Here is a 13272-nt window from a genome sequence, read left to right as displayed (position 1 = left end):
GATGCTTAGATGGATAGATTACAGGATGGAGATTAATTTACCAGCCCAAAAGAACTACTGCACAGTGGTACCTCCTTTCTCTGCACAAAAGGAAAAATGACATCAGCGTGTTTCTCCAAGGGCAGAAAGGTAGCTTAATTCATATTGTTTCAAATTATTTAAACATGTCCTTAATTAATTCATTATCTCATTGTACTAATCATTCAAATTAGTGAAATTTTCACTATTGCCAAAAGCCCCATTTTAATGAAAGAAATGCTGAGCGTTTCTTTTCTAAGGAAAGTAAATAGCAAACAGCAAAATACCTCTTTATGGGAAATTCCACTCATATTTTAATGTAGTTCAGTTCCTTATGTGAATTGTGAGAATGAAGATAGCACTTTTTGTTATGTCTATGATAGCCTATAAAAGAATGACATTTTTAAACAGCCAGGGTCTTTAAGATACTGTAAATGAATTAAGCTAAACATGAACTATCTAGGGTTTCCAATGGAGAAAAGGGATTTACGTCGTTGTAGAATAGCAATGACACTACTCTGTGTGACAGCTCTTCTTGGTGAGTTCATGAAGCAGCAAGTCCCTGATGGGGCGACTTCTGCAAATACTAAAAAATGGTTATTTTCAAGTGTATTACTCTGCAAAACTTGCAGACCACTTTCAAGGCAAACTTTAGTTACATTAATAGAAACTCCTCCTCTACGTAGGACACCTTCATGGGAAACAGAGGCTTTGTAGTTCAGATGAAACATTCCCAGTAGCCAGAAAGCCAAAATTCAGTCACAGAATTGCACACGCTCTTCAGCTTCCTCCTGAGAAGTTACTTAAATCTCAGCATTCACAAGGAGTTCAAATACTTAAATGAAGTTCAGACTACCCCAGATGAACAACAGTGCCACCTCTTCCAATTCACCCGTACACCATTAGCAAAACTGCAAATTAATTGCTACGGTCCACCAGACACTGTCTGCTTTGTGATGCACTACAGAAAACCTGTGTTCCCTCCACTAGACATTCCCATTCCAGATATTGCTCACATTGAACAAGACGCAATCTGCTAGCAGACTTTCTACACTAGAGACCTGAAGTTACTGAGATGAGAGAAAAAAACCTGTCCAATGAGAATGGAGTTATTCAAAGATATTAGATTCCGAAAAAAAAATCCATTAGTCCCATAATCTTCCCAAATCCTCCACTAACCTAGCTAGGACTAAGGCTCACTGTCATTTCAAAAACAATGCATGGTTTCATTGAAAAATCCTTCGATCCCACTCAGCAACACCCAGCATCATCATTTTATCTTTCAAAGCTAATACATGTTATTTATTGTCACAGTAAACTATGCTTAAAAGCTTAAAATTGTTTGAAAGCTGCTACAGGAAAAATATGAATTTATATTTTCAAAGTTCATGTGAAAAACCTGGCTGAGTAGTGAAGGTACTGGCTGAGTAGTGAAGTGTCAGGTAACAAACCTGACAGATTTCAGCAGCAGTAAAATTTACAGAAGTCTGCAGAAATGAGTTGAAGCATTCTCTTTCTGGTTTGTTTTTGGTGTTTTGTTTTTTTTAATAATGTAGTATTTTCATGGCAATAGAAAATTTGAATATTCTTTGTGCAACCTCATTCTATAGCAAGAAGACTGAATTTTACAGAGCAATTCTGAACAGTTAAAAAAAAATGGCAGAATTCTTCATTTGATATGTACAAGGTGCTCCATAAGAAAAAGCAAAATAACTTGTTTCAGATAATCACATCTGTCATGATTTGTGACAGACATTCAGTGTCACATTTCTAAGATAAACAAGATCTTCACTTACCAATGCCTCTCCCATTTCTGCTGGGGAAGACACTTTTAGATGATGTTTTGTGCATTTCAGTTTTCATACAAGCCTTTTCGAGTAACCCATACCATCTTCCAAATCATGTAAAATCCCTATTAAGTGTAAAACCACAGCTACTGGCCCTACAGGAAACTGCAGTGCTGAGCAATACTTCCTACTCATAATGGGCAAATGCATCGTTCAGGTATATAAATTAGAAGAAGGTTCTTTACTTTTTAGAATAAGGTTTTTCCTTCTTTTTATTTTCTTTTTTTTTATTTTTTGTAGACACGTTTCTTCCGCATGGTTGGTCCTATTTTCAAGAATTAGAAATTTCAAACTGTACTTTTTGCATGCACTAACAAAGAGTATCAAAGGGTCAGTTCTGTAGCTTGCAAAGGCTTCCTGTGTGACATCTAAAGCTCTCCCATCCCGTTCTCACCCGCTGTAGTTTAGGGAACAAGGCTAAGTGCTAAAGGCCTCATACATGAGTTTGTACTAGTCATAGGAATAGACTGATCCTGGCATGTATAAGGGCAGTACTGTAAGAGCAGGTAGGTTCAGTTCTCAGGTTGAACTGCCTTAAATCCCTAAAAGAAGATGGCTTTGTGCAATCTACCAGCTTACAGGTGTACGCAGTCACACTGTGCTCTGGCACTTCTTAATTAATTAGCACAGACATAGCCTCTGTGTCTTTCTGGCCAGTTTAAAAGCAATCACATTGCTTTTCCACTTCTCGTATGCTTTGTTTGTTTGGCTATGCTGGGCCAGATTTACTGTGAAGCATTTGCATGTGTGTAGTGGATCCCCATCACAGGTGATATTTTAACAGTTCCCCTAACACAAATAAATGTATGTTGACAGTTGAGAAATATTATTTATTAGATTCATAACCTTGTTGCACAGTAAACATCTGTGTCAACCAAGTGGCAAATCTCCAGTTTAGATTTTGTTTGGAAAAGCATTCAAAGTTTGGATGCTCACCTACAGTACACACAGATTATTTGGGAACTGCAAAAAGAGGCTGGAAATTTTATGAGATTGTAGCTTCTCACAACATTTCCAATCTTAGCAATGGATTATATAAAAAAAAATGAGTGTGAGAAAAATAAAACAGTTTAAGTTCTGCCAGTTAGCTGTCAAGATCCAAGATCGTCAAGTGGTTTCCTTTGCAATGCTAAAGAATTACCTGGGCTGAGCATTATTGCTGTGAATCAAACTTGAATTAAGAAAGGAAAGCAAGCATATTTAAGGCAAATTATCCCCTTTTAATTTTAGTATTTAAGTGATCATAATCAAACAAGTGAGACAAATGCTCAGTATAGGTGAGGAGGAGAAAAGATAGTCAAGCTAAATTTGGCTTTCTCAGAAAAAAAAAGGAAAGAAGCCGTCTGTCTGGTGGTGTTTCAAACACCCCTATGGATGTAAAAAGAAAACATAGCTCTGAATATATAAACAACAAAGATAAAATGATAGAAAATTATATATAATTTCTATATAAAATACAGAAAATTTAATATATAAACAGAAAAAATATATGAAGAAATTGACTCAGTTATTCCAAAAAGTCATTGACATAAACTGTCAGTGTTTAGATTTCTAGCAAATAGACTGAATCGAACAAGAAGTTGGTCGCTGTTTTCAACTAATTAAAAAGATACATGGAAGTATTTAATTTTCATACAAGATTTTTGTGAAGAGGGATTTTTACCTGTGAAGAAGACAGAGCAAGACAGACACAGACTTAAGAATGCCCTTTCTGATCAATGGTTGATGACTATCAGGCACAGATTTGAAGTTGTGAATCCTGTACCAGGAATTATTTCTTTTTCCCCTTCATAACTTCTGCATGCAAACATGAATATTTCTTTCCCTTTTTCTTGGATTAGCAACATCAAAACTTGCTTTAAATCCAGTGTTTTGATGGAGCAAAGTCTGTTTTTTTTTAGGGGGACAGATGAACACTTCCAAAAGGATTTGCTAAAGAAAGCAAATTCTTAAACCTTGAAAGTTGCCCTGAAATGGAACCATCACTTTTTGGCTAGCCCTACTAAAATAAACCTCTGCTCTTTCTTCAAATATCACCTGTAACAACAAATTTCACCACTCAAAAGCAGCTGACTAAAAAGAGGTCTTAATCTGAGGACTTTCTTAGCTCTTTCAAGAAGAATATTTGATAGGACTATCAAAAGTAGCCCTAGAAATGCTAAAACTGAGACTTGCAGCTAGGCCAACAAATCGTCTTTTTATTCTCTAAACCTTGTTTTTACAGCCTGAAATATTTCTGGTGATTTGAGCCATAGGTAGGAATTAAGACACTGGTCACTTCAAAATTTAAGGATGCTTTGATTGAGTAAGAAATACTATGAAAGAGCACTGGTCTCTTGCTGGTATTGACCAAGTATATTATGGGCAATCATGTGTCTATAAATCAAAAGAAAAAACATCTTTAAATACTAGAGTGATGCTTCCCTTCATTTAATTGAAAGGTTAAAAACATCTGACTGATGAGGGCATGATGTATACTTGCTATTAGCAACACTTATGTTGCTTAAGGTGTCCAATTCCAAGTCTGCAATTGTATCAACATACTATTAGTAAACAGCTAATGAGCAGCTCTCCAAATACTAGTTGTATATTGCAGAAAAATTTGCCACCATCACCAAGGACACCTTCAGTAAGGGAATTCAATGTATCTTTATAGAAAAAATTTCTTGCAGATGATATTGTCAGTATGGTAAGAGGAAAAAGCAATAAAGAAAAACAGTTAAACTAATTTCTGTAAAAGTGTATAATGCTCTCATGCATAAAATTAACAAATGCAGAGTGCACAAGAATTCTCTCTGTTGTTCATGAGTGTAACAAAAGCTTTGGCTCAGGTAGCTTCACTACGCTATCCTTGTCTGCAAAAGTAAATAGATCCATCAGGTAATACAATGGCTTATTATGAAAGGGCTGAAGAATGAGCATAGTGTTTCATCTAGGCAAAGACAGAACATCTCTTTGAAGCAGTCTTGATGCTTCAGAGGTTTGCTGGAGCTGGAGAGAGATGATGTGGAAAATTGCCTCCTAGAGGTCGAATATGTGTGGTCCCTGGTGTTTTCTCGCAACCCATCCCGCCCCTCTTTTGGAAAGAAAGAAAGGGAAAGTAAATCTTTATGACCACTGCTATTCTTACATTTTAGAAAGAAGATCATTGTGTTGTGAATCACCCTACACTTCAGCAAGGAACTGTGTTCTCTAGCACCAGGCTACTTGAAAAGTGAAAAGATTTAACTATGAATACTTTACAAATATTGGATCTGAAGTGCCAGGGTTGCATATCACACAGTTTCTCCAAACAGACATCAGAAGTAAAAGAGTAGATTATGTAGGCAGAAATGGCCTGTAAGGGCTCTAAGTATTAAAAAACTTTCTTTTTTTTTTACCCCTCACAAACTAAATGGTTGCAGTTAGAAAACACAAGACTGAATCTAAGCATCTCCAAATACCGAACTGCAACAGACAAGAAACCTCTGCAGATAACTGTACGAGTTACTCTAAGTCTCCTAATGACAATGGTCCTTTAGAAGAAGGACCTAAACTTGAAATTTCCTTAAAAGGGACTTTTTATACTGTAAAGGGGTGGGGAAGTAGTATTTTTTCTGATTGATAAAGGTCAATTTACCTTTATGTAAATCAACAGGATGGATTTCAACCTACTTCCTTTTAGAAAGTTTTTCCCGCACAGCACTCCTAGTTTGCAATATACAAATATTTTCAGAAACTATTTTAAGTCTATTATTTTTCATTATGGTCAAGAGAAACTTTGATTTGCTCACCTTTGCAGTTGCCCCGGTAGGCTATTTCCAGCTGAGGGTCTTTGCATTTTGCTCTCTGAAATTCACACCGGGACAGGAAAGTTCTTCCATCAGATGCACAGAGTGATTTCTGAGGGGAACCTGCACAGTCCAGGCTGCACTCTCTGTCTTTGTCTTGGTCCACTCTCAAAAACTGGAAGAAAAAACAAAAAAGAAAAAAAAGCTGTAGGAATGCTATTCCCGTGTGAAGAGTGCTCTGTGATCCCCTTCCCCAAGGAAGACATACAAATATTACCCAAAACTGAAAAGAAAGCTCAGCCTTTTTAGCCTATTCAAATACTAGCTAGTTCACACCTCTGATTATTCAGCTGCTGCACTGAATTCAGTGACTGCAACATTTCTCTAACATATACTAAAACCACTATTGCACTTAGGAAATATCTGAATCTTCTTCACCCATTATGAAGCTGGAAACAGCAGCTTGGAGTCTTTAGAGTAAAAATGGTGATGGCAGAAACATTCTCCACAACAAAAATGAGAGCAATGGAAACTTGACTATTTTATTAGTTGTTATGCATTAATAAGTCTATAATAACAAGCTGAAAAATATGTTCTAAGATCCAAATGGGATTTTGGACATGATTACTTATCTAAAATTATACCCATAATGTCTCCAGTGGCCTCAGTGTAAAAGGTCTGAAGAAAAAAAACAGTGATGTAAGACGTAAGCATGTAAGCACCTTGTGAAACACAACAGATTATTTATTCTTGCAATGCTTATATTTAAAATCTAAAGACTCCTCAACAAAACTAAAAAAAAAAGTTTTCAGATATATTTTATAGAAATATTTGTACTTGTGCATATGTTTGTCTATAAAAATACATGCCAAGATTGAAGAGGGAAAGGTTATAAGCTTGCAGTTTTTCCTGTGAGACCATTCTTACAACATGCAGGATGGTGTCCTGTATGTAGATCTCAACAATCACATGCAAATCTATAGAATTTGGGGAAAGAGCAGCTGGAAAGCTGCCTGGCAAAAAAGGACATGGGTGTGTTGGTCAACAGCCACCTGAATGTGAACCAACTTGTGCCCAGGTGGCCAAGAACTGGCCTTCTTGTATCAGAAACAGTTTTCTCTCTTTCTCAGAAATTCCATTTCATCTCCTCCAGAATCCAGTAAGTGTGTATAGGAAGACAGAAGTAATCTGTTGCCATCAAAAGATGCTCCCCTTTCTAGTTGTGCCGCAAAGTCACACTGAACTTGCTCTAACTATTCATCTCTCCACCCCCACGACTGCAGGCAAGGCTCATGATTTTGGCATCTTTTTTGGCACTGTGAAAAGCAGGAGCTACTTACCCGGAAACATACTGCCAAAACCATAATTGGTTCTGATGTCTCTGCTTGCCAGCCAAAAACAAAGATAGTACTTTATCTTCTGAGCTCCTGAAAAGTGGGAACTTGGGAGGAGATGAACTCAAGTCATAGAATCATAGAATCGTAGAATAGTTAGGGTTGGAAAGGACTTTAAGATCATCAAGTTCCAACCACCCTGCCATGGCCAGGGACACCTCACACTAAATCGTATCACCCAAGGCTTCGTCCAATCTGGTCTTGAACACTGCCAGGGATGGAGCGTTCACAACCTCCCTGGGCAACCTATTCCAGTGCCTCACCACCCTAACAGGAAAGAATTTCCTCCTTATATCCAATCTAAACTTCCCCTGTCATCAGATAAATTTCTCTATCATTTTACTGTTTCTGAATAAGCACAAAATTAAGTAAGGTATATAGCTTACACCAGGAGATAACAGTTCTCCTAAACATTAAGAGGTATTTAAGAAAAGGTCATCATCCAGTTGAAGCACATGTTTTATTGCTGCTGTTCATTACCATAAACCTCGGCTACAGAAAATTTTGAACTTCATGTTAGAAACTGAAGCAAAAAAAAGAGGACAAAGATCAGTATTTGAGCAGGAAAGAGTAGTGTAAGTTAAAAAAAAGTAAGAAAACATTTGCTATAGTTTCCCTGCATGTTATTAGGGGAAAAAAAAAGAAAAATAAAGTATAAAGAGAGGCATAAATCTCTGTAATCTTCGTACTTAAACTGTGGTCTATTTGCATTTCCTATCACTTGACGTGAGACAATACAGATGTCTTTCTGAAGAGCATGTCTAAAATTGAAGCGACAATCTCAAAGGTATCATTTTAAAATGATAGTCATATGGTTGGATTTTGACCAGAATTTTTATATTTTACTGGTGCAGTAACATAAAAAGGAAAGTTTCCTTTTCCTGACATATTTAGTAATTTTTCATTTTTAACAATAATTAGTTTCAGAAGCAAATAACTCACAAATTACTCAAATTACACACAAACCCCAAAACTTTCATCCTGGCATGTAGCTATACAGCTCCAAAAGAGACATTCTCTTTCCCATTTTGGAGCTATTTTTCAGGTCATTTTTCCTAACAGAAATTAATAATTAGCTGGTCTGAGTGAGAAGAGAACAAAACTGAAGTCATCTCCCTTTACCTGCAAAACGAGCAACAGGGAAGACAGGTTTCAATAACTGTGACCAATCTTGACATTATGTTGGTCTCCAGGGTATGCCAGGGTGCCCTGATGAGCTGCAGTGTTGGGGGGTCCTGCAAGTGAGGTCCTCCAAACGAGGTCCTCCAAGCCTCCCTTTCTTGTTTTGGAGGCATCTGCAGGAGTCAGGGTTTAGACTATGAAAAGTACTTTTCAAGGAAAAATAGACCACATGGGGCCTCTGGCAGTGAAACTGGATCCAGTCCCCTGTTCTGCCACAGATATGCCCTGTGGATTTGGTGATGGCACATCAAGTGATCTCCCTCTTCCTATCTTGTGAAGTAAGGATCTGAGTACAGCCTTCCTGCGTGCATGAGACTACCCCTGTGTAATGGCTAGGCACTTTACCACCCTTAATTTATCCCCAGCAACACCCCTGTTGAGCAGAGAATTATTTTTCAAAAGTACAGGAAGGCTTCATAACCCACAGAAAATCACATGGTAGACCAGAGAACTGAACCCAGGCATGGGGTGGGGGGAGAATTACACACAGCAACAGCCTACCCTTTGTCCCATTTTTCTCACAGACTTTCTTCATCTTTTCTGTTTCGAGTTGCTGCTTGAGTTAAGATGGGTATGCCTGCTCACAGTGGACAAACCACAATAACACAGCAGACAGCAAATCCCCTTAATCATCTGAGGAGCAAAATCCACTCTCTTGAGAGTGTGATAGTTCACAGATAAAGCTATATTTTAATGGGCATTTATCCAAAGAATGTTATTTAAGTATTTTATTATTTCAAAACCTTAGAGGTTATTAGGGTAAATTATGGGTTCAAGGATATTCAAGCAACCTGGAAAAGCAGAGGATGAAGACATACCCAGGAGACAAAACCACTTAAATAGCTTGTTGGTTAGCCAAACCTCACTGGAGAATTTGGGATGTACATTTAAACAATTTCCACCAACCTTATGTAACTGAGGAATTTAGGAGCAGGAAGGATAAAAAGGCAAGAAACTGCAAGAAAAGACAGCATACAAGACTGACTAGCAAATGTACTTATAAAGACAAAGTATATAGCCAAAGGAATTGATAAATGTCAAAACTAATAGAAATGTTGAAACAAGCTAGGGCTAAGGGATTCCTCACACGATCTGCTGTTTGTTTAAACAGGAACAAGCCGAGTCAGTGACACTAGGACGATACTGATGCATATCTTAGAGCTGCACTTCCCTGTGAAAATACTCCTTTTGATTAAAATAGGACAGTTTAGAGAGAAAGGTGACTCTAGATGTACCAGAAGGTGACTCACCCTGAAACAGGCTCATCTATTTCTGTCCTTATGTTCATTTAACAAACAAGTCTGTTATTGTACAAACGTGTGATTCACTGAAAGGCAAGCTTAAAGCAGCATTTCTGTTGAAAGCTAGTAGCAACTGATATTGAGCCAACAAAAATTGACCAACCTAAGGTGGAACTATTTTGAATCACCACCAAAAAAACTGACAATTATGGCTAAACCCTATTAAAAAGCAAACCACTTTTAACAAAGAGGTGTTCCTGCCCCTAATAACACAGAAACCAGCCTAGTCAAGTTTCAGAAAATTGGTTTCAACTACAAATTGAAGCTTATGCTACAGATTAGCAGGCACAACTCCTCAGCTGGAATTGCTTTACATTTTAATATAATAAAAAACTTTTACACCTTCCAATTTATTTCAGCCTTTCCAGAACATTATACTTTTACAACACCCAATTTCCAAGAGGACTACTATTCCGTACTAGGCGCTGCTTTAAATTCTCAGGTACTGCTTCTGAGAAGAAAAAATAATAGAACTATATCAGGAAAATTCTTTATTATTAAGTTTACCTCAGTTAATAAAACCAAAGTCACTATAAGCTGCATGCACCCACTTGACAGATACAAGCAATGATAAAATATTATTTACTGTCATGCGTTTCAGGCATCATGGAATTACAGTATTTTCTTTCACTATCTCACACAACAAAGACTCTTGATACTGGTTGAAATGTGGCCTCTATATCACAAGCTGTCGCAGTGATCTTTCATCCCTCTGTTACTGGAGTTTGCTAACACTAGAACTGTCAATGTGAAGTAGCAGATACCTGAAACCTTGCTTATACTGGAGAAAATTATTTCTACAGTTTTCTGTTCTCTGCTCTGTCGTATCTTTCAGCTTCATTTTTGTCCCTGGTCCCACATCTGGGCCGTGGACAGTCCGGATGCAAGAGAGTTTTTCCAGTATCTCAAGAGCAGGTATTCAATGGTTTCTTTACTGTGCTAATGAACCATTTATCAAGATAATATGACCATTAACTTCTTCACTGCTATAGCATAACACACATCTCCTCTTTACTTTACACTATCCACTCTTACCCAGGGATTCAGGGTCATTCCCTCTGGCCTACATCCTGCCACCACATCACCACTAGGGCAGAAAGGCTCTTCAGAAAAGTCACATACACATTTGTGCATTTCCAGTGCACAAATCTGTGATCCCATTATGTATAGTGCAGAGCAACTCTCCCTTCACCTAAGCAGATCGCAGAGTATACTGGGAGAAAAATGGTGTATGGGTAGACAATCAACAACTACATACATCTACAAGCCAAACTGCCAGTGCAAGAAAGCAGAAGAGTTGAGAACAGTGTCACAGTCTGGTCATAGGGAACGCCCCATTGGAGGAAAAGCTGACAACAGATGTACTTAGGCTGAGGCATAAAGATTAATTATTGAATCTGGCTCACAGCCTTTTAAACACTAATGGGAAATGCTCTACTCTACATTTCACAATACAGTGAACAGCTGTGGATTGTCTTTGGTCAAAAGCCACTGTCTGATTAATCTGAGCAAGGCATAGGAGTGATCCCCAGTCTCTCTTATTACTTTTTATTTGGGCGTTTAAAACTAGGAAAGTTTCCTTGCAGTCCTGCAGAGACATCCTTAACAAACAGGCTGCACTCTAAACCGTAACTCATAACTATGCAAAGCCTATTTTTACTTTGCTCTACTATAACTTTTCCAACTACAGCTGAAGACTCATAAACTGCTTCTCTTCTATGAACAGAAACTGCGTCCTACTTTGTAAGATCAGGTTGGAGTCTGTGCACTAGGGAAACAAAAACCTTCAAGCTCATGGATTTGGATTGTTTGAAGTTTTCAACCTTTCTTCAATTTATTGGACCTTTCAGTTTTCCTTTCAGTGCTATATATCCTCCACTGAAACTAGATATTGAAACATATGACAATAGGCTTTTATTCTGTTAATTTTTGTGAACCCCTTATAACTGGTGAAAACTACTGCTTCAGAATCTAAAATTAAGTAAGCTCAAGCCTGCTCTCAGAACAGAAGAGTAACAACTCATCCTGGGGGGCTAAGGGCCAAAAAGTCCTGAAAAACAGGCAGAAGAGAAAAGACGGATACTAGACATTGCTGTTTTGCTTGGAAAAGCTTAGTGCAGACCATAGCTTTGAAAGGCAATTTCTTTATCCTGCATGTGGTTACTGTAAGATGTTGAATAGAATGGTCTGACTTCCCCGCTGCTGGCATGGGAGGTCTGTGAACAAACTATGGAGAAGTGCTCTCTAAAGTGGCTCTGCGCTTAGGGCTTCATGCTGTTGAAAAATGTGCTGATTTACAGTGATTTATGTAGGCATGCTCCTTCTTTCTGATAGCTGCCTGAAGTGCAGATGTGAAAGTCTCCAAGCTAGGAATATTTTGTTCCTTCCAGGCTTGTCTACAATGGGAAAATGAGTTAGACAATAGTAATGTGTGTGTGTATATATATATATATATATTCATGCATATATATGCACAAACACACGCCATTACGTATACATATCCACACATGCAGGCTATAATTTGTAAAGTCATATTCCCATGCATATTTCAAAGGCAACGATGTTTAAACATGAACATGTTACAGTCTGCCTTAGAGTACTCTAACCAGCTAATCTGTCTCAGTTAAAGTGCTTTATTAAAACACCACTCATTTTTTCAGTATTTATTTCATCACTCTTCTGCCAAGGAATGAACCAGAAGGTACATTTATACAACAAACCCTATTCTCATCCCAATGCCATGAAAAGCATTCAACCGTAGTGCTGAAATATATGGAAAACCTAATTTTTCCTTATCCTTGTTACTGGCTTACTTAGGACAGTCCAATAGATACATTAAAAATGAAAAGCCTGCATTAACTAGTGTACTTAACCTATCTTTAACAGATTAGTTCACCTTGTGCTGTGCCACTGAAGCAAACCAGTCTTTCACGACTGTTCCAGGACAAGCCCAGAGCCATTTACTTCAAACTGTAACCTGCTCCTTTGTCCAGACATACCAGACATCACTATTAAAGTTAAGTTTGCATGGAAGCATTTATACAGAAAGACATCACACACAGGACTAAGTAAGTAGTATACTGATGAGCTAGAATGTGCCCACTCCCGCTACTGTAGTGGGCAAGGCAGTTTGCACTTACAAGAACCTCAAAACATTTCTGTGCCTCTTCTCAATGATAAATGTTCTTGGTGTAAATCAGAATTGTTCCATTATATTTCACTAGCAGATAAATGAGCAGTCTACTGACTTCAGTGAGGTTATCTCAGTCATCTGAAAATTAACATTTGTTCTTGAAAGTTTATTTGTCCCTGTTCACACAAAATAGTAAATATTCCAGCCACAATACTGCAGAACTCTCCAGGGCAGCAAGCCATGATCATGATTTCATAATGTGGGGCTAGCTGCACAGATTAGAGAAACTAAAAACTGGCACCTTTAGGGTAAGATTCACTTGACTTAGGAGAAGATGGATTGCATCCTAGTAATGTATCTTCCACATTATGAACTGGAGACTCAACAGCTCTCCAGCAAATGATTGAAGTCCTATGAGATTAACCCAGCCCATAGTATCAAAGAAAAAGAAAGAGGAAGAAACATTCTAAGTGCCAAACAACTGAAACAGAAGCCAGGTCTAGATTTCAAAAATAATCTTATGAAAGATCTCCAGTAAGCATCTGTGCGCCTACAGGGGCACACAGGAGAGCTGTCTCTAATGCCCACTGAGACACTGCTTCATTGAAGTGCAGTCATACCTCTTGA

The 13272-nt window shown here is 37.9% G+C and overlaps 1 protein-coding gene across 3 annotated transcripts in view; it reads right to left on the bottom strand.

Moving 5' to 3' along the window:
* Positions 1-13272, bottom strand: part of SMOC2 (SPARC related modular calcium binding 2) — a 138641-nt gene that overhangs the window by 85187 nt on the left and 40182 nt on the right. For all 3 annotated transcript variants that reach the window (XM_057406965.1, XM_057406964.1, XM_057406966.1), the window contains exon 2: positions 5639-5810. In XM_057406965.1, coding sequence (XP_057262948.1) covers positions 5639-5810 — 172 coding nt within the window. The remainder of the gene's footprint in view (positions 1-5638; positions 5811-13272) is intronic.

The sequence above is a fragment of the Pezoporus wallicus genome, unplaced genomic scaffold (assembly GCF_028554395.1).
Source record: "Pezoporus wallicus isolate ANWC-B61680 ecotype Strahan unplaced genomic scaffold, APGP_CSIRO_Pwel_v1 scaffold_6362, whole genome shotgun sequence".
NCBI classification, from domain to species: domain Eukaryota; kingdom Metazoa; phylum Chordata; class Aves; order Psittaciformes; family Psittacidae; genus Pezoporus; species Pezoporus wallicus.
Note: the sequence above shows the minus strand (reverse complement) of the source record. Positions and strands in the feature narration are given on the sequence as shown.